Genomic DNA, 26,930 nt, shown 5'->3' with positions numbered 1-26,930 from the left:
CAAAGCTTCCTTTACAGCAGAGCCCTCCCATGCCATGTTTATACTCCAGGTGCTAACACTAAATCCCATTTAATAATCATTTCCACAACAAAAGAAACGTGTAATTATCATTAGCTGTAAGTACCACATACCTTTGCAAGTTTAAACCACAGCTCATAAAGGTAGCCAAAAACTTTTGCATGGATTTTAGGTGACTGTATGTTGTTCACATCTCCAAGAATTCCCAGGATTCTCCTCCACAGCACAGCAGCAGAATCAGGATGCCAACCAATAAGGCTTCCACCAGCAATTATACTGCAATCATCAGCCAGGAACTCACTGCTGTCTGTAAATTTAAAGTGTGCCATTTCCACAAGTTAGAAATGCAGCCTAAGCATTAACTTAGTCAACAAAATCTGGTCTTTACTCCTCCTAACCATCTTCCACCTCACAAGAATTCTCTCCCCCAAATCTCTCTTTTATTGCTGGAGCTGCTTTTGAGTCAAAGAAAAACATGACAGCCAAAGGGGCTCACAAGTGACAGCACCACAGGGCACAGCACTGCCACTCCACAATGTCCCCACCCCAGAGGGCTTTTCAGCAGGGAGGCAAATTCAGCTAAATGCAATATTCAGGTACCTGAGGGATGTATTCAATCAATAACTCACTCTTACAGGTAGTATTCCTATATTTAAAAAGGTCCTTTCTTTCTTTTTTTTTTTTTTTAAGATCCCACAGTGTATCAATGTACTTGGATACCTGGCAATGTAACTGGACAAAGGAATAAAAAACACATGGCTGAAGAGTCTTGAGGAATGTGCTCAGGCATCACCACTGATGCAGAGCAGCTCCTGAGAGAGCAGAGCTTGGAGAAGGCTGTCAGGGATTTGTAATGGGATTTGTGCTCTTAAACAGTACAAATCCACACTGAAGTGCACATTTTAATGACAAGAGCTGGTAGCTGCTCTCCTGTCACAGGCAGCAGCACAGCCATGCTGCTCCTGGCATACCTGCAGCAACCAAGGCATGAAGGGAAGTTGCAGGAAACCTCTACACAGCCAGAAGGAAATAACTCATGTCTTCTGAGGACTTAAGGAAGGTTAGTGAAATAAAAGGCATTTTAGATGCTTTTATGTTTGAATATATTTAAAAAACAACATTGGGGATTTTTCCTCCCTTTTGTTTTGTAGCATTACAAAGTCCCAAAGTGCTAAACCACATGTTATTTATTCAGCACATTAGAATGCCCTCCTACAGACCTGTGCTGAGGGAAGTGGCATCTCTGCTGCCCAGTGGCAGTGTCAGTGCTGTTCTGCCTTACCCTATCAGGTTTCCACAGCAGAGCAAGCTGTGACTTGGCTGAGGCAGGAATGCAGTCAAGGGCACTTTGGCTCTGCTGGGCAATGACACATCTGTTACCCACTTCTCCTTTCACTCCACATTACCTGCCAGGTTGCTACATGTGGGTCTTCCTCTTTGTACCCCCAAAGGAGCAATTCTTGCACCACACCAACAAACAATGAATTTATCATACACGATCGTTCTTACCATGGGCAGTATTACCGTTTTGTAAAGCAGCAGTCCCAGTTGGACTAGGTGTGTGCTGGTTCATTAAAGCACAGATATTTCAAAGGAAAAGTCAGCATGAAAAAGTACCCTTGAAATTGTGCATCCATCAGGAAGGCAGCCTGTAAGATATCCCTACATTACTGCACTAAGCTCCTGACCTAATATCTGACTTGCACTACCAGATGAAGGGTACCTTTACAAATGGCAAAGAATGAACCATTTCTTTCCTATCAGTCAGAAAATACAGTGAGACATTTCCTAAGACCACGCTGCTATGAAATAAAACCTGTTCACTTGAAACAACTATTAGTGTGCTAATGGGCAGGCCCATGGGTGCCCACCTACCACTGTAAGAAGCCCAGTTATCTTCAGCTGGGTGGGTGGTGACCTTCTGGATCATCATTTACTGGCAAATCAATGGATGATCCAAATCCCTTCCACTCTGAGTGAGTATGATGAAGGGTCCTTGGTGCCCTGTGCCACATAAGCCAAGAGAGGGGCACAACTCCTCTTGAGAGGACACAGTCTCAAGCTACATCAGGACAGGTATAGGTTGGATATTAGGAAGAAATTTTTCACTGAAAGAATAACAAAGTACTGGAACGCTCTTCCCAGGGAGGTGGTAGAATCACCCTCACTGGATGTGTTTAAAAAAAGACTGGACACGGCACTTGGTGCTACAGTCTAGTTGAAGTGTTAGGGCATAGGTTGGACTCCATGACCTTAAAGGTCTCTTCCAACCTCATCACTCTGTGATTCTGTGGGGCACAGTGTGAGCTCCCACCCTGTGGGCCCATGGTACCTGTGAGGTTGGCGGGCTCCTGCGAGGGGCTGAGCTGGAGCCAGCGCGGCGCCGCAGGATCCCCGCCCGCTCCCGCGGCCGGCCCCGCCTCGGGCTCATCCTCAGCCGCCTGCCAGGCCACCAGGGCGATGTCCACGTCAGCTCCACAGCCCAGGGACGTGTCACTGCTCACGCTCTCACCTGCAAACAGCACGGTGCTGCTCACACCTGCAGCAGCAGAGCGCCCCACAGAAGCGTCTCGGCTGGCTGCACCAAAATCACAGCAGATTTCAGGTGCTGCCCTTGGCAAAAGGGGCACTCACTTTTCTCCCTCTCTCTGTAATACCCGTGAGATTGCTGCAAGTCTGCTTTCAGATCCAACTCAGCTGTACTGCTGCTCCTCTGCATTAGCACCTGCAGGGAAAGAATCCATCTCAGCTTATACGGCTCTGAGCACTACACCACACTCCAGCAAACTTCACGCCCACACAGTCATTAGAAATTAGCCACAACCCGGTCAAGACATCCTCATGAATATTCAGAGTACCCAAGTGCTTGTCAGTGTCCTTAGGAAAACATCAGGCTTTCCATTTCATTCCTTATCCTCCCTTTCACAACCTCAGTTTTCACACCAACAAGCAAGATTTTTTACCTATGTTTTTCAAACACATCTAAATTTGTTAAGGTATAAAAAAAAAAAATCTTTCAGCCTTCATATTTCACAGAGATGTTCAAGCTAAGTCATTTAGTGTTTCAACTGTTCAGTCAAAAGTTGCCATTAAAAATGTATGAAGTTTGCCTGTGCCGACGTCAACTCACACTAACATCTGCCATGCACGGCTGGTGATAGGAGCTGTGCTGAACAGAAGCATTTTCATCAGTGCTTTAAACCATCAAACATTTATTCCAGTGAACTGTAGCTCTGTAATAGCCATGAATTATTTATCTTTTAACAGTTACAAACTTCTTGTTGATATTTCAAAAAAAGACCAAAGCCTTGTGTAAGACTAGAGCAGAGATGCAACTGCAGAAGCAGCTGATGAGATCAGGAGGCACAAACTGATCACAGCCAGCAGGACAATAACATGCTACAGGGCTCACTTCCAGATGCCACACCAGAAATGGGATTAATCACTTTTCACACTTTCAACTCCTAGAGTTTCTGAATGCTAAAAGGCTTCTGATTAGAAAGAAAATACTGCTAGGATCTTCACAGACATTTGTTTTGGATTTGCCTTACTTGCTCAGCTTCGTGCTCCTTTACATATCCCTTATTTTCCTGAACTGATTTGGAGTCTGAAGTTGAATTTCCAGCCTTTTTACCTAGAAGTTTCAGAAAGGAAACAAGAACTATAAACATTTGCAGGACCAAAACACACAAGAGATCTCATGTAAATTTCAGCTATGTTTACACATATTTATATTTAAGGGCCATACAACACTTAAATGGGATACAAGAAGCTTTGAAAAATCCTTCAGAAGCATAACATACTTACAAGAGAGGAAGCGAACTCCAACTGCAGCTTGAATACACAAAATTCAGATGCAAGTCAGGTGAAAAGTCAAAGAGTTACATACAAAGTGCACACACATTCCAGGTTTCATTTTCCCTGCTTTACAAAAGGTCACATCCTGCATTGACAGTCTCTAACTTCTTTAAAAAAGTTCTTTCAACAACTTGCCAACCATGCAGCAACTAAGAAAATGAGCTAAAAACATATTTTAGAGGAGAGTTGGAAACCAAATTAATTTAGAGCAGCATTTGTGAGGCTGAACTAGTCTCAAATCTTTTCCTTGAAAAACACAGTATTGCTGCACTTTATTAGCATTACCTTGGAAAAAATCAGATGGAATCTGATCTGCAATATCTGAAGTGCTGCTGCTTCGAGTTAGCTGCTGCTCTTGGTCTGCAAATAGGCCTGCAGCTTCTGTTCCTTCTGAATTTTCCAGCTGCTGAGATTCTTCAACTTCTGTTGATTTAATAACAACACAAAATATTTGCAGGAGCTCATATGTGCATCTGTGAACTCCTCACCTAAGCTCTCTGAAAAAGCAACCCTTGCAAATATTTAAAAATTCCCAAGATAAAATTTACAAGTTATAACTTAAGTTCTGTAAAATATCCTTAGAAAAACTGTAAAGTTTAGAGATGCATGATCAGCACAAAAGGTCTAGAAAAGGAGAGAACTGATTTTGGGAGTTAACAAAGAGGAGCAGGTCCCATGAACAAAACTGGGTTTTCAGTGCTGGAGACCCCAACTGGGCCCTGTTCACTCTCAAGACAGAAAGAGCAGAGGCAAAAGAACTCCCTCAAACGCAGTGTGGGGAGAGGCTGGCTGTGCTCCCTGAGTGCCTCCAGAAAGAGAGGAAGGGAGAAGGAATAAAAAAGGCAAAAACTTAGAGTAAAAAAAGCTCTGAGGTACAAATAACTTGGGATTAGCTTGTGAGGACAAATCCAACCAGGCAACTTTTGGTTTGGCTGTAACTGCAAATGAGAAACAAAAGGAGGAGACAGAGGCATGCAAATGCCCAAGAGAAAATAAACTGACATGCTGGGGAAGGAGGAACAGGAACTCTTGAGATTGCAGAGCAACACAGCACTTTTAGAAATTAATTTCTCTTAGCATTTGGGAAAAAGAAACCCAAAAAAAACTAGTAAACACTGCAGTGTTTCCATCCTGCAGTGTGCAACTTTTAATATTGCTTTACTACTTAATAAACAGGTATTTCAGAAAGTTATCTCAGGAGGCACATGCACAAAAACAAACCTTTCTGGTATTGACTGACTTCAGCAGACTTTCAATGTCTTACAGAAAGCAATAAAATAAAACACTCAATGCAATTGACCAACTGGAACAATTTTAGTGTTTCCCCCAAAATAACTTGAGATGAAAACACAGCAAAGATGTTTCACTGAGCAGGAATCCCCAGAGGGCCCCAAAGCACCATGTACAGAATTCTCTCTTGCTACTGCAGGTACTGAGTCTGGGCAGGACTCGGGAATCACAAATCCCTCCCAGGAAGCAAAACATGGGAATTTTTACTTTAGTTACTAGGCAGCATAGATCTAACTGCAATTGATGGCAGTCTTTAATATCAACATGAACAAAAATTGCTTTGCTTGCAGTGCTGCAAACATTCTGAGAAGAACCAACCGGACAGAAAGGGAACAGACAGAGTTTAAAAATATAAAGAACATTGATATCAAAGATGACTTTAAAGTACAGTACCTGACAGTCTGTGAGAGCAAGAAGTGTAAGAGATACCAGGGAAGAGAGAGCTCACAGTGTGAAGCAGAAGAGGTACACTTTTAGTGGCTGGCAAAGCCTCATAAAGATGGACACAGTTGCTGATAGACTGGCTTCGCTTAGCTTACAGGAAAAAATAGAGCAATAATTATATCAGGAACACAGTGAAATATTGCAGTTCTGAGTGTCACAACACAACAAAAACCTGAGTTTTGGGATAAAGCTTTCCAACAGCAAGCCCAGGGGCTTCTCCCCGAGATGCAAGTTAATATTGTACTACACTCTCCCACACTGAAAGGGTAATAATCAGGATTTCTGACCCACAGCAAGTGTGGAAGTGCCTTTTATTTGAACACACACAAACAAGAAATGTTGTGGATCAACACATCCAGGCTCTCCCTACTGCTCTGGCAAGATGTCAAAGGGGAAAATGCTGCAGTGGTAGAGAGAACCCTTCACTGGAGTACAAACAGGGACTCGCTGAGTTTAGAAATAAAACTCACACTGAACTGACTTTACTGCCAAAGCACTCTGTGATCCAGGCTGGAGGCCCTGGCTCAGCCATGGAGCCACAAACCACCCTGAGTGCTCTCCCTCCTTCCAGCTCTCCTGGTAAGGAACTGGGGAGGGAGCTGCGCAGCCCAGCAGCTCCTGCTCAAAGCAGGGGGCTTCCACAGGAGTCTGCCCCAGCAAACCAGCACATGGAAACACGCTGACATGACATAAAGAAAGGCCAGGTTCAGGCTTGAACAGACTGAGATCTGTTCCATGTCTGGGGTCTCAGTCATTACCCCGACATTCCCCAGTATCCCTCCTGCTTTCCTCTTTGCAGAAGTAAACATGAGAGGAAAACTTCATCATGCCAAGAAAAAGAGAGTACATAAATAATATTATCTTTTGATAGCTGCTTTATTATATATCTGGCTTACCTTGTGCTCCCAGAAAACAGTTGTATCAGTATCTGCTATCTGCCTGTCAGTAATAAATGCTCTTAGGAACTGATAAAAATAGCCATGTACCTCTAGAAAAACCTCTAAAGCGAACAGGTTTAACTCACACTTCAATGTCCTGTAACTAAAAGCTTACACAGAGAATTTCCCAAGATACTTTGTGATTCACACTGGCCAAGACATCACGGACGTGCAACCTCTCTGCTGGGGCAGTAAATTATTGAGTTGCTTTTGGCAGCAGCCACCCCTCAGAGGGAGACGTAAAACTGAGTGTGCCTGAGTGCCTGGGTACCAAAGCACCCAGCTGAGGTCTAACCTGTGGCTCTCTGACGGACAATGTTTCTTGCTTTCTCCACTCCAGGGGCCCCAGAGGTTGTGGCACTTCTGAATCTCATTGGCTCCACAACTTCAGGGTGACTTTTCCAGCTTAAGGAAAAAGATCTTCCTACTACAGCTGTCTTCTGAGGCTCTAAAACACCACCTTAGGACAAAGAACACAGAATTTTCAGGCACTGGATGCTTCAGTATGTATTTTTGCTGAAGTATGAATGGACTCAGACATGACAAATATTAATACTTTACAGAACACAGGTTAACTTTCACTATTAATCAAAACCAACTGGCAGTTCAAACTATGTGCATTGATCTCAAGGTGGCATGCAAATGCAGCTAAAATACTGTCAATTAGAAACTTTACTAAAAATACACAGAAAGGAATTTTTACAGAGTTGCCAGTGCCAGCCAACAGCACAGGAAACCACATTTAATCTCTGCCATCCAAAAAACCTTGACTGTAGGTGCAGACCCCATCCTGCCCCCAACTACCTCTCCTCCCCCATGAAAGATGACAACACACAAATCCCAAGTGCTTCACAATTAATTAAACAGGCTCTTACACCAGATTAGGTAGCATTTATCATTAAATTAATTTTTAAGGTTAAGCTTCAATTTTTAATCGGTTTGATACAAAAAAGCACCGAAGCACAAAGACGAACCTTTGCCTCTCTGCTTTTTTTCCTTCTGCTCACTGAGCTTGTCCAGGGGCAGGTTTGTCATCTCCACACCATACACAGTCCTGGCCAGCACGGCTGTCAGGGAGTCCATGATGTTGGCCCACTCGTTGATGAGCTCCTCCCAGTCCGTCAGGGAGGACAGGACACTGAGCAGCTCATCCCACAGCTCCCGGGAGATGTAAACACTCAGGTTGGCTCTGATCCAAGCCACAATGAGGGTCTGAGGGGAGAGACACCAGTGGCACCTGGGGCAGGGCTGACAAGATGAGTTCAGCACACCAAGCCCATCCCACAACTCCAACCTGCACATCAGCAAGGGCTCTTGGTGCTGCACATCAGTTGTGCCTCACCATTTTCCCTCAAAAAACACTCCCAGAAATAATGGGGAACGTTACTGATGAAGGAAATTTAAAAAAAAAAAAAAAATCAGGCTAAATGTTGTCTGGCAAACTGAAATAAGACACTCTGTAATAACAGCAGAATGAATGACTGTCCTACAGCCACAGAATGACTGAGCCCTGGGGCAGCACTACACACCCAGATACACTATCCAGGCTGGAAGTATAGCAGGAAGCATAAATGTCTCTTTCACTCAGCGTGACTCAGTTTTGACTTGCCAGCTGGACGTTTGGGAAAACAGTTATTTGATTCTTACACTTTAGAGACACTCACTGAAAATATCCCATCTGTGCTACCACAGTTTGTAACAGAGCAAACCCAACTCTCCCTCCATCAGTAACAGTTTACAAAATAATTACTAGCAAAACATGAGAAACCCCTCCTTCACTGTAATACAAGCAGGTTTCATAGCACTCCACTAAAACTGGGCAGTTGTGACAGAGCAAACCAAGCAGCCCCACTCACTCACTCGGAACAGCAGCCCTGCCATGCTCTGAGCAAACATGTCCTTTGTCTGGTTCTCCTTTGGCTTCTGCATCACAGCTTCTGTTATTCTGAGGAGTATCTGCAGCATCTGTTCCCTGATTCCAAAACAAAATATTGTGTTCCATTAGTTGTACCTGTTCATTAATTCTGCAGCAAAGCCTTACTTACTGAGAACGCAATCACACTTCAGACTTCACAGATCATTCGTAAAATAGCTTGTTTGGTTGTGGGCTGTAACAACTTTTTCTCTTAAATGACAGTGTGTTAACCTTACCATGTCTTTCTGTTCATGGACAGCTCCATTATCATGCGCCTGAAGATGCTGAGAACAGCTTTGCAGGCATCCACCTGTTCCTTCAGCAGCAAAGGGACCTCAGTGCATGGCTCCAGCAGGAAAACGTTCGCTGAGTTTGTCAGGAATACCTGGCATTGACAGTCCATTTGCACAGTGTCAGGAATGAAAACAGGCAAGACTTACAACAAAACACCTGTGCTCCTTTAGTTAAACCTTCCCCTTTCCTTAGAGGAAGTTTCATGTTTTACCCATCACTTCATTTTTCTGTTATTCCAACAAGGAGCCCGGTGGCTCCCATCACACACCCACCAGGGCTCAGTATATGATTTGTGGGTGTCTCCTCTGCTTGGGCAGGCAAGAGGACATTCCTCCAGCAATTCTTTTCCTGCCATCATATGCTTAAACAGCCACCAGTATTTTCAATAAATCAAGTTCAGAAAAAGTAAATGCATGGTTCTGATTAATTCCTAGTACTCCCAGGAGGAAAAAAATTACCCTTCTATGTTAAAATACAGATTTCTGGCCTTAAGACACAGTCACGTGGTTTAATATACATGTCTTAGAGTGACACATGAAGTCCAAATTGTCTCTTACAGAACCAATCAAGCCCTGGTAGTTCTTTTCCTCCATCCCTGAGAGTCTAATGGCACTTGCAGTGCAAGTTCTGTGGCCAGGCAGATCACAGCCCCCGTGTCCCCCTCCCACCCAGCTCACCTGCAGTGCAGCCTGAGCTCCAGCCTTCACGTCCCTGTCCTCATCCTCCAGCACGCAGCCCCTGCTGACGGCGCTGGTGAAGGAGTAGGTCCTGCCCCAGCTGGAGGAGCGCTTGTGCCCGCAGGGCTCTGAGGAGAGCTGCCAAACACAGCCTGGTCAGGGGCAGGGCACAAAGGAACACACCACAACTCAAACAAAACCATCCCTGAGGTCAGCAGCAAAAGCAGGGGAACTGGCATGGCATGCACTCATTTCCACAGGGAATTCCTGGCTATTATTTCTTCATTTCCGCACATGGAATTTGAAGGCTCATAAAAGTTTTAGAAGGTATGTTACTTAAAATATTTTTCACCATTTTTCATGGTCACTGATTGTCGTAATACGCAGATTTAAGTGTGGCAAAACTTTAAATTCTCTACAAAACAAAGTAAAAACCCTGTAATTCTCACTGTTTTATAAATCAAACTTCTTACTCAGTACTAGAAAACTTCCCTTTAAACAGTGTCAAAGAACTTTTACTGATGGTTCAAAACAGGATATTAAAAGATGATGCACAGGAACTTTATCTACAAATAAATTTTCTAGATTAAGGCATCCAGTTACAATATACAGAAATTAATACATATTGTCAAGTTTGTCACCACCAAAATGAAATAGCTCTCCGTGCCTTAGGCCACCAGCCAGTAAATTTTAGCACTGCAAAACCCATCAGTGTTTCTTCCATTAAGTTCCTGCTGTCATATTTACAAATGCAGGGAATAACCACAAATGATGTTTCTCAAACCAGCGGCAATTGTCTCTGCACTCTAAGTGCTACTTAGTAAGTATTTCAACTGTGAGTCCTTAACTGAAAGCATTTTTTAACTTCTATTTTCCCCCCACACTTTAAAATGTTACTCCTCTACACAGTGAGGTGAAAAGCCCCATATTGCAGCAGACAAAGTAAGGAACAGGGATACCATACATGTTTACCGTCTGTTTGCACTGAGGAGTCTTCCAAGGGAGCAACAGCATCCTGGCTGTCCTCCTTCTTGTCTGGCTCCTCCATGAACACAGGTTTCTCCTGCAGTATCCACTTCTGGTACACTTTCACCACCTTCCGTGTTGCTGAGATATCAGAAGGCGGCAACAAAAAAGCCTGAAAAGGAAAGTTCACAGATTTCACTCCACACAGGACAGATGTGGTGCATACAGGCGCACACACCACCACCCACACTGCCATTTAAAGCAGCAAGCTTCAGTTCCCTCAAAAAGTCCATAATCTGGCTGTTAAACTAGACCTAGGAAAGAGCCCAATCTCAAAGGCTGCTGTTGTGCCAGTGTGGTATTTGCTGGTGCGTAAGGAATTGATTAATCTGACTCCATGTTCTTAGAAAGCTAATTTATGATTATATGATATGACATTATATTATATATTATATGATATATTATAGAATGCTGTACTAAAACTATACTAAAGAATAGAGAAAGGATACAGACAGAAGACTACAAAGAATGATAATGAAAACTCCTGACTGCTTCCAGAGTCCTGACACAGCTGGACTGTGACTGGTCATGAAGTTAAAACAATTCACATGAAACCAATCAAACAATGACCAGTTGGTAAACAATCTTCAGACCGTATTGCAAAGCAGCAAAACACAGGAGAAGCAATCAGATAATTATTGTTTTCATTTCTCTCTGAGAAATGAAAGAAAGAATCCCAGGAGAAGAATCCTGGGCAAAAAGGATTTTTCAGAAAACTTGACAGTGACAGACCAGCAAGTTTTGTGACAGACCAAGTTTGCCCAGCACCAGCCCCCCAGGGTGTGTCTCACACAGAAACAAGAAGCAGGGCAGCGAGCGGCCGCGGGCAGACCTGGCGGAACACCTCGTTGACGAAGTTGACGTATCCGCGCGTGGAGAGCAGGATGCCCTGCACCATCTCGTAGACGCCGCGGTGCTGCTCCTCCACGCTGCACAGGCTGCAGCTGCTGAGCCTCCTGTCCGACAGGCTGCTGCTGCTGCTGCCGGACTGGCCGCGCTCCTGCTCGCCCGCCGGCACCGCCGCGCCCGCCTCCAGCTCCGCGCTCTTCTCCTGGCCCGCGGCGACCGTCTGCAGGCACAGCACAGCATCACAGAATTGGAAAAGACCTCTAAGATCATCGAGTCCAAGCTATGCCCTAACACCTCAACTAGACTATAGCACCAAGTGCCATGGCCAGTGTTTTTTTGAACACATCCAGAGATGGTGATTCTACCACCTCCCTGGAAAGAGCATTCCAGTACTTTGTTATTCTTTCGGTGAAAAATTTTTTTCATAATATCCAACGTATAACTTCCCTAACATAGCTTGAGACTGTGTCCTATTGTATCAGAGACCAACCCGCAGCTGTCTACAACCTTCCCTCAGGAAGCTGTAGAGAGCAATAAGGTCACCTCTAAGCCTCCTCTTCTCCAGGCTAACCAGCCCCAGCTCCCTCAAATGTTCCTTACAGGGCTTGTGTTCCCAGCCCCTCACCAGCCTTGTTGCTCTCCTCTGGATGAGCTCAAGCATCTCAACATCCTTCCCAAACTGAGGGGCCCAGAGCTGGACACAGCACTTGAGGTGTGGCCTCACCAGCACCGAGTACAGGGGTAGAATGATCTCCCTGCTCCTGCTGGCCACACGATTCCTAATGCAGGCCAGGATGCCACTGGCCTTCTTGGCCGCCAGGGCACACTGCTGGCTCATATTCAACCAGCTGTCAACCAGCACCCCCAGGTCTCTTTCTGCCTGAACACTGTCCAGCCACACTGTACTCAGCTTGTAACACTGGAGGGGATTTTTGGGGCCAAAATGTGATTTTTGTCACCCCCTGCAGCAGCACCCACCACACTCTGGGATCCTCACGGAGAGCTCAGGATAGCCTGTCTGGCACAACACTCAAGAACAGATTTCAGTCTGCCACTCCGTCCAAGAAGGAATTTGGTTTTTGCAAACTGGACACTTCCTGACGGCACACAACAATTGAATTGTCCATGACACACTACGAGTGTAAAGGAAGGCACGTGGAGAGGAATCCCCAAGTCCCCTTACCTTGGGGAAAAGACGGATTATAGCACTACACATTATAAAGCCCAACACCTTTCTGCCAGGTTTTGCTCTGGCACTGCCTGCATCTTGCAACCTCTCAAACTACAGGAATTTGCTCTCTGTTGATGGAGTGACAAAACTATCTTTTATCTTCTCAAAAAGGAAAGGAGCTCAGAAGTTTCTCTCTTCAATTAAGTGAAAAAGATACTTCATAAGACTTTGGAGACTTCACTTCAAACTTAAGGACAGCTAATTAGACAGAAGCTAAAAAGTCCTGCTTGGGCAATTTACTAGAAAAAGAAAAAAAAAAAGAAATTAATCACTTTTGTGAGGTGTTTTACCAAGAGCAAGAACCTCTTGCCATTGGCTCAGTTTTTCTCTGTTTGTTATTTTGCCTTTTATTAAACGTTTTTGTTTCTAACACTACAACAGAAGCCATCCTGCTGATTTTATGCCTCCAAAGGTAGCTGAACTATCCTGGGTGAGTAAAAGACCTCCAAGAGCTTATGAAACCTGCTCAAGAAGGCTAGTATTACTTCAAACTGTGTTGCTTCTCTGCTGAGCCCACAGCTGAGACTCACCTATGGTTCAAGACCAAATGTAAGCTGAGATTGATTCTAAATTCTTGACAGGAAGCTGGAGAGTCTCTCAAAAGCATCGATTTATAAAATTCATTGTGAGGCATCTAATGCCAGAGGAGTCTCAACCATGAGTTTATAAATGAAATATTTCTCTAATATCTCACTGCAAACAGCTGCTATAACTGAGAGGAAAACAAAGCAGCCTTTGATGTCACTGGGAAATGGTCCATGGAACCACCAAGTATGACAGTTTACAGAGCAAATTCCAAAAGTCTAAATATAATACTGCTGATGCTGGTAATGAAACAAGTTATGAGGGTAAAAAAAAACCTTCTAGTGAATTACTAAAGGGTTTTGCTTGGAGATTCCCTCCTCCATCAAAGGAAAAGAAAATCAAATAAACAGCTACATCATTAATTCACTACGGGGTAGCATTTCTTTGTGCTTCAGCTGTCAGTGCAGTGAGATCACCTGTAAAGTTAGCACACATGCAAGAAGAGAGGTCAACTTTAAAGCCCACCTGAATAATTTTAGGGAGCATTTCTCCTCCATTTTTTGTATTCTGAACAGCAGTTAAATACTTCTTTTCAAGGAAGAAGGTAACGAGCCACTTGATAAAAACCACTCGAGCTGCCATGTAGGGGATTTTGGTGCAGTAGACACTCTCATTGTTCCGTGTTGCAGTGACATACACCGGCCTTGGCCTGACATCAGGGATGTCTGAGGGGGGAACAAAAAGGAAGAGAGAAACAAAGTGGAATCTTAGCAATTGCTTCCTAACTCCAGCTAAATGTACTGAATGTATCACCAAAAAAGTAACAGATGCAATGACTGACTGCTTTTATTTTATTAATGCTTGTATTCTATCCAAACTTTATCTCTCCTCAAGAGAACATAACAGCACAGCTCCTTCCTGAGGTTATCACTCGTATCACTCAAAACAAAGGAAAGCAAAAGAGAAGGCTGCAAAAAGAAGGGCAAAAGCTGAAACAAAGAACCAGCCCTGCTACAATGTAAGTTAGTTTTACACAAAACCAGGGAGAAAAAGCTCCTCATCCCACAGAGCTCTAGTGATACACCAGCTGAGAACAGAGATGCTGCTGAGAACAGTAACTTTTTCTTCTTCAAAGGCAAAACCCACTACTTACCCAGCACAGGCTTGTAGAGGTTGGTTAGCTTTGTAAAAGATGGGAACAAGTGAGGAAGATAGTATTTTCTGAACAAAGTAAAGAGAAACTTAAACCCAGTGTCTTGGTTCTCCTTGTTCTTCCACTCCAAGCTGGCAGCCTTTGTCAGAGTTAAACAAACAAAAAACTTTAAGTTAATGTGTTATACTGACAATTGTTTCACCCAGAACACAAAAAAACCCAAGCAACTACACTTTAGCAAGAAAAGAAAAAGCAGCACAGCTCCAAAACTACCTTTACAAACTGCAGTAAGAATGGAAAGTAGGAACAGAGCATTCCCCCAAAGCCAGCAAGCTCACTGGAAGCCAGTGGATTTGAGCTGTTCTAACCAGAGAAGAGCAACTGTCCTGTTTTGCTCCCAATAAATTTGCATCTTACATTTTGACGAAGTCGCTTTGAGCTCTACTTTTATCATTAATATTTTCTTTGTCAGAATAAACACAAATAAACGAACACTGGAACCACTATGCAATGGGATTTGTAGAGTAAGCAGGTTTGTTTAGACCCCACACAGGTAACAAGAGTACAAAAAGAGTGACATTTTTGTCTTTAAATGAAGTGTTGCGAGACTCTGATATGTAAAACAAAGGGTGCTGTGGAGGAAGCTGATAATTTCATACAGCCACTTTTTAAAATAAAGCATTTATTCAAGATGACAAAACCCTTTCCAAATATTATTTTGGTCTTGCCTTTTCATACTAAAAAGTGTATCTCAAAGTATTTAATTATAATTTATCTCTTTTTAATAACAAGGCTCTTTAATGTTCATTGTCTGCACAGCTTCCACTTTATTTCAAAATGTTGCTTAATTTGTACTTTTAAAATATATACATTATCTTAATTTATTTCCTGTACAGATTCATCTGATCTACTTCTAATTAAATTTTATGTACATGTTACTTGCATCCTTTTAAAAACATCACAGAAGCCATCTCTCTTTATCTCTTCCTCCAGTGGTCCTTTACATTCCTTTTCATCTAGGTATGTGTCCAAAGAGAACAAACTGAATCTTTACCCCACATCAATTTTCTAAATGCAACCATGAGCACATAAAACAGCCAATTATTCTGCAAGTTTGGATAACATTCATTAACTCTTATCACAGAAGTGTGACAAACTGCTTATTTTCACCAAAAATGGCACAAGGAAATACCTTTGGGATGATTTTCCACTTAAGAGGAAAAAATGTGCTGGGGAAGGGCAAACCCAGCTCTGCACAGATGTAGTGTAGGCTTAATTTCTACCACAAATACATCCTCCAAATATGAACTGTTTCAAACATCCATCCTCCTCACCTGAATTACCATATATTTTAGCAGGAGCTGGAGAAAATAGCAGGTCTGGTCTTCTGCAATTTTCTCTCCAGAGACAGCTGGCAAAAGCGGCGTTATTTCTTCTGGAAATATCTTAGCTAAAATCAAATATTTTAAGTATAGAACACATTAAAACACTGAAATAAAAGCTATTTTCTGTAAAAGATTGACTTGAAAATACCCATTAGGGCACTACCAAGCTGCTCAAGTCCAGCAGCTGATTGGATGTCCAAAGTGCTGGCACACCCCAGTGAGGATGACACCAAATTCCTGGCGGCTTGGAAGGGCTGACACCAGCAATTTTCTCTGTGAAAAATTGTTGTGGTGAGCCAACAAGGAGGAAACCTCCACACCTGCTCGAGGGGCAGTAAAATGCTCCTGCTGCATCTGAATTAAAACCACTCAAGAGCCAAAGAGCAAACCCTCAGAGGGACAGGAGTGGGCAGCTCTAGAGCCACATCAGCCCAGCAGCCGGACACACTCAGCGGCCAGGTCAGAATTCTAGGGGCAGCTGGCAGCACCCACTGTCCCCTCCTCCAGGAGAGGCACACCAGGAGGTTTACCAGCAGCACCCATTGTCTCCTCCTCCAGGAGGGGGACCTGGACGTCCCCCTGGAGGATTTGGAGGTCCTATGTCGCAGACATCTTTTTATGAAAAATCCTTTCCTTAGGATTTTTCCTCCTGAGAAGCTGAGAGGCCTCAGGAACAAAATGTAAACAATGGTTATCTGCTGCTGTGGAATGCAACAGGATGTTTGTAATTAATGGCCAATCACAGCCCAGCTAGCTCGGACAGAGAGTCTGAGACAGCTGCCTTTGTTATCATTCTTTTCTATTCTTAGCTTAGCTAGCCTTCTGATGAAACCTTTTCTTTTATTCTTTTAGCATAGTTTTAATGTAATATATATAATAAAATAATAAATCAAGCCTTCTGAAACATGGAGTCAGATCTACATCTCTTCCCTCATCCAAGAACCCCTGTGAACACCACCACAGTCCTAGGAGGATTTCACCCTATCATTGAAATTTCGCCCGATTGGCGGGAGGAATGATGAGGAGAACTCCATTGCTATCAGAAGGCCAATTAATTACTTTATGATACTATTGTTCTATACTATATTACACTACATCTAAACTGAAACTGAAGAAGAACTCAAGTGAACAAAACCTCCTGACTGCTGACCAACAGTCTGGACACGCCAACGAAACAGAACACCATCGCTTTGGGTGAACAACCTCCATATTGCATTCCACTTTGGCACAACACAGGAGTAGCGGATAAGAACTGTTTGGATCACTCTTTTCTCTGCTTCTCTCACTGTTTCAGGGAATGAATCCCAGAGGAGAAGGGGTTGAATCTCCCCTCAGAGCAGGCTCACCGTCGGGCGCGGCCGGGGGGCTGACCAGGCTCTCCAGCGTGCAGGGCCCGCGCGAGGACGGCAGCGGGGGGAAGCCGGGCACCAGGCAGGCGAACATCAGGATCTGCTCCTCGCCACAGTTGGTCTGCAGGGCTTGCAGCCACAGCAGGAACAGGCGGATTCCTTCACACCTGAGCTGCAAGGGGGCCAAAAAGGGCAGTGACACAGGTCTGTAAGCACAGTAACACTGGTAAATAGTTCACAGCAGGCAGGGCGAGAGCTTCATCCCTGCTAGGTGCTGCAAAGTCTTACCATCGTACCAAGGGTATTCACATTATTAATACAATCCTAGCTCTAATGCCAGAGAAAGCTCAAAAAGTTAGGTATTAAGTAATATCAATACCTAATTAAGCAATTAGGTATTGAGCAGAATTAGTTATTAAGCAATATCCTTCTCCAGGTAACTTCACAAAGGTCATGAGAGCAGCAAAATGACTGAAAGCACATATTAAAATAATCGAGGATAACAATAATAAAAAGGTGAGCAAGAAAAAATTACAAAGCCTAACAATCTGGAAAACACTGCTACTGGAAAGCTGCAAGGTAGCATACTTCACAGGAATTTAAGTGAAAAGAAATATGAAAACATCAACATGATACCTTGAGAGAATTTCCAGTGTGCAAAAGCTTCTTCAGAATCGACCCTGGATTAGGAAAATTAAGTAGACATTATCAGACATGTCCCACCACAATGTTTTCAAAAATATTTCATAAAAACCTACTTTAAATTTATTCTGGGGCCACTGCACTGAGTATTGAGACACCTATAGGGGAAAACTCCCAACTGAATATAGCTACAATCACCACCACCCAAGATTAACTGTGATATCTCTTTCCTCTGGGTTTTCTTCAGAGGACCATGTCTCAAATTATTTTCATTATTAGTAAGATCTGTGAATTATACACATTCCTTAAATGGGCTCCTTCCCATTTAAGGAGTGCGTATAATGGCAAGATCTTGCTATTTCACAAGATTATGTAAAAATTATTAACATATACAGGAAATTCACATTAATGCACATGAAATGTTAAGCAAAAGGAAATCACATGGCAAAGGCGTAAATAAATGCTCTGCCAAATTTCGTACATCACTTTTTGGACACAGATAAAAAATTTTGCCACAAAGACCACTCAATAGAAGCACAGAGAATGTATCAGCTACAGAGCAACCAAGTGGAACCAATTTGGTCTGGACTAGTGCAGCTGAACCGTTGTGAAGTGGCCAGGCAGATGTCTCCTCTTGTTTTTGTCAGTGCTGAGTGGAAATGTGACAACAGCCCTTCCCTTGACCTTTAACTTCCACTCATTGTTCCTCTGCAAAAGCAATTCCTTGTTTTGATGACAAAAATGGCAGCTGGTCAGACAGTGCTGCAAACCAACCCCAACCAAAAAGCACTACTTGGAAGGAATAGAACACCCCCATAAAATTTTAATAAGCAGCATGAAAACCCATTGTTGCCACACTGGTGGCATTTGGAAGCAGAATTTGAAAAGCACTGACGAATCCAAGGCATTTGATTCAGAGGAAATTATCAAGTTAAACCACTTCAGTGGATTTCAAGGTGTTCTGGCCACCCAAGGCTGCTCTCTGCAAGACTCCTCCTATTCCCTCCCTTCTTCCAGAAGCTTCCATAGCACTGGAGCATGGGGAAAGAACAGTCTTGGTTTGAGGAAGCCACCCATGAGTATCTTGTGTCTGTCATGGCCAAGGGCATATTCTAACAGGATGCTGGGAAAATCTCCCATTTCATGAGAATCTGGGAAAGACAGCTGGGGACAAACTTGCACAAATACCATGTATTCATAACTCTACTCATATATTGCTCATTAAAAGAAAAATTGATGTGAAAAAACTACTAAAAAGTCCATATTTTTTAAAAAACAATTTCTTCTTACCTATACTGCGAAAATGCCATCGATAAAAAATCCTCTCTGGTAGCAGCTGCAATATTTTCTGCAGGAAACAAAACTAGTCAAATTCTCTGCAATAAAATTGCTTCATCAGAGGATACAGAGAAACAGATGCACAACATACAAATGAGATGGGAATACACACAGAGTTTATTTTAAACTACTGGCCACATGGACTAGGGCTTGACCACGGGTGTGGCAGCAGCACAGCTCACCTACTGCTGCCTCAAAGGTCTGGCAGTACACAGGGCTTCACATAAATTCCACACAAAAAACCATCTCCAACTTACAACTTTACAGCCATTGAAATAATTAGGAAGATAAACAGGAAACTAGTTTTGAACACTCTTCCGTTTGGAAATCAAATGAAATTAAACAATGCTATGAGTGACTGACAGTCAGAGCTCCTCGCAATTATCAAACAAAATGACTGGCACGAGTTTCTGCACAACAAAGCACCTCTAAGTTCTCAGTAATACCACATGCAAGATGGAAATGGATGATAGGTCACCTAAGCAACAGTGACACATGTGAAGGTGTTCTGCACAGAAGCTCACAGGAAAAAACAAAGCATCACAGCCCAGAAAGCAGCTGGCACTGTGGGCCACCCCTGGGAGGAGGGTGACAGAGTCACAACCACTGCCAGAGCGTGTGCTCGAGACATGGAGCAGGACAGACCTCTTGATTTGACAATAAAGGGCTTCAGAAATTATTTTCAACACTAAGAACACTCTTGTTGGACACAGAACATTCCTTTCTCCACAGCAGAGGATGGTAGTCATGACAAGTTTGTGGACACAGAGAGCTAGACCTCGAGTCACAGACAGGCTGGTCCTCCACACCTCCACATAGCATGTGCTCCCCACACAGCAAATAGCACTTCTGAAAGGTTAACCAGAATACAAATGCAAACCAGGCAGGTCCTTCCCACGTTCCTTGTACTTTGTTTCAGCGTCACTCCCCCAGCACACCATGGCAGCAGGACCCCAGGAGCAGAGGGTCCAGAGGTCGAGCTCCCTGTCTGTGGGCAGCAGGAATGCTTGGGATGAAGGATCTGACTGGCTAAAAATGAGGCCATGACTCACACTGTGGCTTTACCTGTTAGTTAAGCACCAGGCTTCTGCCAATCAGATTGCAGGATCCACGGACAAAGAGTTATGGTTATCCATCTAAACACTAAAACACTGGCAGCTCACCATTTCTCCAGACTACTTCTGGCATTAATCATTACTCAACTTGGCACAGGGCTGGAAGGACTCCTAAGCTAACCCAGGAGCACTCCTAACCCAACCTGACCCAGGAACTCTGCGTGGGAGCTGGGTCTGTGCCCAGGCTCACCACAAGCCGTGTGCCCGAGGTGTGAGAGAAAGAGCTCCAGGAAACAAAACCCTACGGCAAACCAGCCACAAAAACTGGGCTGGGTTCAGGTGTCACACTGCAGGAAGGAAGCTTCACACACTGGCACATTTATCATGGAAAATCAGACAAAAGCACAAGTATTTTGTTTCCATTGTTTTAGTCTGTTACACAGTTTCATCTAAATTTGAACACGAAGTTCCCTTCCAGAAAGTGAGCTGTAATGAGGTACGAGCTGCATAGGCTGCAAAACTGCAAAGCTCCATAATAAAGACTCATTTGAAAAAGAATTTGGTAACAATTTCCACATCCAAGTCTCAGAGAACTTCAGGTTGTATGCAGAGAAAAGCAGAAAACAAATGCTGCTGCACAGTTCAACAACGAGCAGGAAAAACAAGCCTAAACTCTAAACTGCACGAAAGTGGGGGGGTCAGGGCAGAAAACAACAAGCTTACCATTTACAAAACACAGAATCCAACACCCTTGTCAGGTGACTGAACCAAAAACAATCCAAGGGTTCAAACCATCAGAAAGAGGACAGAAGTTCCTATCTGAGAAAAGCTCCCATATTCCAAAGTCTTTTCACACAGCAAAAAAAATGTGGGCACTTGAGTCACTTCCCTTGTGTTCTCCTTTTCAGCATCTCAAGACCAGGAAAACAATAAATATATGTATTTTAGAAAAATGCAAGGGTGTGACTGATCACCTGCATGGTCTTGCCCCACAGCAAGGCATTCTCAAAAAGCAACCTCATCCCCCTCCTGCACTGCAGACAGCACAGCAGCAGAGCAGGGCCACTCTAAATGACACAAATGCAGAGCCCACCTCTGCTCTTGCAATGCAAAAAGAAGTCACCCAGGTGCAAAGTCTGCATCATTAAACATAAACTCTGAAGGTTCCAAGCTAAGCCCCAGTCCCACCAGCACAGCTTCCAGCTGGTGATTTTTGCCCTTCACTCCCAGACTGAGGTGGTGTTGCAGCACGACAGGAGGCTGCACAAATCATGAACCAGCTCCAGTTGTTCCCTTTTCAACTTCACATTTCCAGCAACATTTTGTACACCCTCCCCACCCCTGGTGCTCCAAAGAACATGCACTGCTATTGCTATGTAACAAATGAGAGTTTCCTCCCCTCCAGCCCAGGCTGTCAGCCACACCGCTGTGAATCCGAGCTGGCTATTGACATCTTGTTCCTGGTTTCACACTACACTAATAAGAAATATTTTAAGAAACCCCACAGTGCAAAATAATATTGCTTTTTCAGAAAACACATAGATCTATTTAATGCTCAGTGCTTTGCTGCATCTATATGGTAATCCATTATAACACACTTGAAATAGAAATTAGGTATTACTACTGATCAACACATCAGGGTATCTGTCAGTTCTTTTAACTGATTATCCATAGTTCTTTTTCGTTTGGACTTCCTGCATGACTAGGAATAATGTTAACTTTAAATCTTAGTTTACACAGGATGCTGCTTTTTGAAAGCTGTGTCTCTCTCTTTTATCGAAGCAAAACAAAAACCACTGAGGCTCATATTTTGACAGACTCCCTCTGATTTCACCAAAACTGCTATTTCTTTTTAAACCCCTTCACTTTTGCCCCCCTGGCTGAATCTCACCGTGACTGGCAGCTCTGTGCCCATCACCTGCTGCAGGACACAGGGCAGGCTGAGGCTGGCCCAAGCCTCACCTGGATCCCAGAGGATGTTCCCCAGCTGCATGGCCACAGGGGGACAATGAGCAATGCTGTTCTGCTGCTCTGGACATGCCAGGATGGTCTTGGATCAATGACAGCCACCCCCAAGGTGCCCTCACTGGGCAAATCCACCCCTGGAGGCAGAATCAGTGCCAGTGCCAAGCCTGCACCATGTCCCCTCTGAGGGAATGGATTCACAATTTCCAGGAGTCGGTGGCAGGTGGATCTCCTTCAAGCCAAGCCCAGGCATAAGAGCTCTCCCAGGCCTCTGTGCTCAAGGGCTGATGGTGGTTTCAGGGTGTTCAACTACCAAAGCTTGCATGAATTTAGGAATTTTCCATCTCCTATTCGCAGACTCAGACAAGCCAAGAGAGTGCAGCAGCTCAAGCTCTATGGAGGGATACTCCATTTATTGCATTAATAAATTATTTACAGTTATTTGTTGAGGGAAAATGTCTGCCCAAAGCACACAGGGCACTTAGCACTGCCCCTGGCATAACAAGAAACAGTAAGATCCCTGAATGTAAAACATGTAAAACATACAGCTAGAATTTACCACAGAATGCTGTAAAAATAGCAGCAGTGTTATAGGAATTATGGCAGAACAAACTATAAATGGCTCCAAAAGTAATTTTCTATCTGTAGAAAAGTAGAGCTACAAGCACTTTCACTTTTATAAACAAAAAAGCCCCTTTGTTATTCTACTGAGCTTGACACTCAGCATTCACATCTGCACCAGGCTCAAGAAAGCACAAACTCCACACAAAACAGAGACTTGGGGAAGCTTTTCTACAGCCAAAAAATTCTGAGCATAAAACATTTCATCCAGTGAACTTGTTGGATCAATGTAATGAATTTTATAACACCACCAGCACAACAGATATGACTGTTCTTAACTAAAGAAGAGAAATTATAGAGAGTGGGAAGAAATTGATCTATGTATCTCAAAACCATCAATCTGCTTCTACTTCATTGGAGATTAAAAAACCACAGTGTCAGAGGAATCAGTATTTTTTTAATTTATTATTTTTAAAAATCCCCAAACTTTCACAAACAGATATATATATATAAAACCAATATATAACCAACACTACTGTTATTGGTGCCAGAAAATGGACATAAACACAGTGCACCTCCTGGCAGGTCTGTGACACAGGACTCAGAGCTGCCCTCAAATCTGAGGTTTTGAGCTGCTCCCTCAAAAGGGAACAGGGACACAAGGAACAACAGCAACCTGTTCTGCAAATGCGCTGCAAATAGAGAGAGCCATGCCTCAACAGAAAAAAATTGTGTGTCACATAATTCTGGGCTTTTAGCTGAAACAGGGAAAAATAACAGTACTGCTGCCGTATCACTTCACAAATATCTATCTGGGAAAAGGCCAAGGCACCTTATAGAGTTAGAGCCAAGCATTTTGCAGTATTAATTGCAACAGTTAACCCTTGGCATGCCTCCCTGCTGGTTAACATTTCTTCTTTGAGTAACATGCTGTTTGAAGTTGTTGCTGTGTGGTCAAGCTGTGCAGCTTATGTGTAAAATTAGAACTTCCATAAATTACTACCAAGCCAAGTCAGTTTCCAGAGGATTTGTGGGAAAAGCTTTGCTGCCCAATACACACACTAGGTGTCACTCCACAACAGCAGCACAATCCCACTAAACCCCCAGGAAAGGCAAAGGCAGCAATTCCCTCATAAATATTTTTATTGATTTTTAAGCTGTTGACCCTCAGCATGGGGACTCAGGATTTGTTAATCCTAAGTAACTACCCATTTAGCTAATTAGCAGAAAATGCAGCATCCCCCTGGCTCCTGCTGACATCACACTAAATATGGAAAGCTTAACAATCAATTAGTTCTGTTTCCTATGGCTTAGAGTATGAATGTTTCATCACTTGGCATTTCTGACTCCCTGTCCTGCGCTGAGGCTCTTGGGCTGCTCTCACCCAGGGTTAGCTATCCATGGACTGCACACTGAATCCAGCAGATCCCCACCATGAAGGGAATCGCTCTGACTCCCACACAAACACTGAAAGCATCTCCTCTCCCACGGGGTGACCAGGCTGCTGCACAGCTCTCCTCCACTGGGACCCCAAGCAGCCCCTGCTTCAGACATAACCATTGATTTTGCTCTCCTTCAGACAGCAAGTTCTCCCACTGCTTTTAAGGAGTATTAAGGGGTGGTGATTGGCCACCCCTTTCCAAGCCCTGGGAACGCCCAGTTATTCCCTCCACCCAGATGAGCAAGCATTGGCTACTTCCTATTCAATGTCACTCCTTATTCAAAGCCCCAGCCTATTAACGAGCTTCCATAAACCTGCACAGCCTTGCTCAGCTACACAGCAACACCTTCTCTGCTGGGCTGGGCTCTGAGGAAGAGGAGGAGGAGGAGGAAGAGTTTCTCCTGCCCCAAACAGTCCTGGCAAATTTGTGAGCTCGTGTTCTTTGCCACTGCCTCGGGCACAGCCCCAGAGCAGACCTGTGGTAATGCCACGAGGAGCAGAAAGCACAGCTTAGATCTCAGGGTGAAAATCTGGTCTCACAGAGGGGGAAATGAGGGAGAAGAGGAAAAGGGAGACAGCAAAGTGAGAATTCAAGATCACAAAGCCCCAGGATTCCATGTCATCATTCTCATGGCCATTTTCCCCACAACAGGCACATTAGGCTAAACAGCATCATTCCTCTTGTCACTATAAATTCCATTTCAACCACAAACTACTCATTAATGCAAAACCATGAAGCCACATACTTCTGAGGGTCGGGGGGGTGTGTTTCAGAGGGAGTGAGAGGAGTTGACAACAATTAACCTTTAGCTTCAATTTCTAGAGTCCCACCGAAAGTTTGAAGGGCTTTTTTCAACCAAACAAACCCCAAAATATAAACAAAAATGACATTTCTGTGATGCAATACTCGGGTAAAACGTTAGTAGTTGGAGTAACAGAGAAAGAAATAAAGAAAAGAGAAAGAAATCAGTAGAAGAATCAGTAGAAAGAAATAAAGAAAAGAGAAAGAAATCAGTAGAAGAATCAGTAGAAAGAAATAAAGAAAAGAGAAAGAAATCAATAGATTGTGTGTTTAACCTTAAGAGAGAAATCTGGCCAATTATTTACTTAATTAACTGCCAGAGCTATTCAACTAGAGACAGGCAGAGCTTAAGCAGAGAATTTCAGTGTGCATTATAAGAATACTTTTATATGCCAGGCTTTCATCTGGTCCAGTGATATTTTCTCACATCCAAATACATTTAGGTAATAACTCTAAAGAGGTACCTTGGAAAATGATCTATCCCAGACTATTCTTGCTTAAATTAAAGTAATCCTAATTTGATTATGCAAAAGTTAACTAGGTAACACTTCTTCCCCAGACACTGCCAATGCTCTGGTGGCCAGTGCTGGGCAGGAGGGAAGGATATGGAAATGAAAGATGTTATAGTGAACAAAAAACCCAAATTAGCAAATCAGCATTTCACACACTCAGATCAAGCTGATGTGCAGTAGCTGACAACTCCTGTCCTTTTATTCCCCTCGAGCTGCAAGACCCAACAATGCCTCCAAGGGAGGGGGGCAGAGCCCAGCCTCCTGCTGGGACACAGGCAAAACCAACACAGAGGAGGGGAAAGTGCTGCTGCTCTGAACTGGCCCTCCTGAAACATAGGAGCAAACTCTTGTTTAGTTAAAGCAGAAAAGAAACAGCAGAAAGCAGACTTTCTGAAAGCCTCAGCCTAAAACAGAACCAAATACTGATTGCATTAGCGCTCCCAAATTCCACCTGGCTTGTTTTCAGAGCATCAGCTCCCAGTTCCTCAGGACAGAGGTGTTCCTGGATTTCCAGGGCATTCTGATAACATCTCTTAACCCAGGTGACTGATACCTGCTTCCACCCCTCACTGCAAAGCTCTAAGCAAGCACAGAATGACAGTGAGATTTAAAACACAAATTAGTTTTCATGGTATGGAAAACTTACTTCAAAAAGAAAGAGGATGGAGTCCAGCTCCTCCCTTTGTGATTTATTCCCTGCAAGAAGACACAAAACAACGTTGCTTGCCAGAAACATACAATAAAAGACAGCAGAATGAGGCTTGTTCAGCTGTAGTCAAAGATGGCACTCAATTTATTTCTCATATTAAATAAAGATCCCAATTGCCAGGCTGCAGTGCCCCTCTCTGCTCTGGCCGTGTCTCAGCTGAGCAGAGGGAGCTGCAGGAGCCTGGAGCAAGCTGAGAGGATGGGCATGTAAATGCTGAAATGAACCCAGAAATGTGATCAGCTGCTGCTCTCATTTCAGAGAGTGATTTTCCATGCTCATCTCTCCTGCTACCATAAAATTAAAGTGATTAACACTCACGCTGTACTGCAGGAAACTATTAGTGTAAATACAGAAAACTGAGGACTAGACAACCATTGGACAGGCTTTAATGGAATGCCCTGGAGCACAGCTATGGAACCAACAGCTGCTGGAAAAACTCCAAAACTCACCTTTTTGTTTCAGGCTGTTTTCCAGCGTTATGAAGTTCTCATAGAATATAAAATAAATTTGAGAATAATTGTTGTCAAAAAACTGCTTGAGGTCACTTCCATCCACAATATCTGAAATGAGGAACAGAGCAATTACACAAGAGCAGAAGGACAAGAATTTCAGGCATTCTGCAAATTTAGAATGAAATAAATGCAATACAAAACTATTTTAGTGAGTTCACTGAGTATTCTGCACCAAACTGCTGGTCCATCCTTGCAAAGGATTTCACTGAATTTACAAAAGTCTGCAGTGGGGCTTTGGTTCATTTGCTTTCCACTAAAAATAAATTTAAAAAATAGGAAAAGAAAAAGAATGGAGGAAAAAGAATGGAGGAAAAAGAATGGAGGAAAAAAAATGGAGGAAAAAAAATGGAGGAAAAAAAATGGAGGAAAAAAAATGGAGGAAAAAAAATGGAGGAAAAAAAATGGAGGAAAAAAGGAAAAGAAAAGGGGAAAAAAAGGGGA

The 26,930-nt window shown here is 43.5% G+C and overlaps 1 protein-coding gene across 1 annotated transcript in view; it reads right to left on the bottom strand.

Moving 5' to 3' along the window:
- RALGAPA2 (Ral GTPase activating protein catalytic subunit alpha 2) overlaps positions 1-26,930 on the bottom strand; it is a 94,118-nt gene that overhangs the window by 62,523 nt on the left and 4,665 nt on the right. Inside the window, exons 2-22 of the mRNA XM_058802672.1 lie at positions 26,427-26,537; positions 25,915-25,964; positions 18,885-18,942; positions 17,589-17,632; positions 16,950-17,124; positions 15,553-15,668; positions 14,219-14,357; positions 13,591-13,790; positions 11,293-11,529; positions 10,399-10,572; positions 9,435-9,572; positions 8,700-8,848; positions 8,409-8,520; positions 7,523-7,760; positions 6,844-7,008; positions 5,560-5,700; positions 4,162-4,299; positions 3,570-3,652; positions 2,653-2,743; positions 2,351-2,530; positions 132-325 (exon numbers count right to left, since the gene is read on the bottom strand). Coding sequence (XP_058658655.1) covers positions 132-325; positions 2,351-2,530; positions 2,653-2,743; positions 3,570-3,652; positions 4,162-4,299; positions 5,560-5,700; positions 6,844-7,008; positions 7,523-7,760; positions 8,409-8,520; positions 8,700-8,848; positions 9,435-9,572; positions 10,399-10,572; positions 11,293-11,529; positions 13,591-13,790; positions 14,219-14,357; positions 15,553-15,668; positions 16,950-17,124; positions 17,589-17,632; positions 18,885-18,942; positions 25,915-25,964; positions 26,427-26,537 — 2,933 coding nt within the window. The remainder of the gene's footprint in view (positions 1-131; positions 326-2,350; positions 2,531-2,652; positions 2,744-3,569; positions 3,653-4,161; positions 4,300-5,559; positions 5,701-6,843; positions 7,009-7,522; positions 7,761-8,408; positions 8,521-8,699; positions 8,849-9,434; positions 9,573-10,398; positions 10,573-11,292; positions 11,530-13,590; positions 13,791-14,218; positions 14,358-15,552; positions 15,669-16,949; positions 17,125-17,588; positions 17,633-18,884; positions 18,943-25,914; positions 25,965-26,426; positions 26,538-26,930) is intronic.

Source organism: Ammospiza caudacuta, chromosome 3, assembly GCF_027887145.1.
Source record: "Ammospiza caudacuta isolate bAmmCau1 chromosome 3, bAmmCau1.pri, whole genome shotgun sequence".
NCBI lineage: Eukaryota > Metazoa > Chordata > Aves > Passeriformes > Passerellidae > Ammospiza > Ammospiza caudacuta.
The sequence above is the reverse complement of the archived record's forward strand: the minus strand, read 5'-3'. Positions and strand labels throughout refer to the sequence as shown.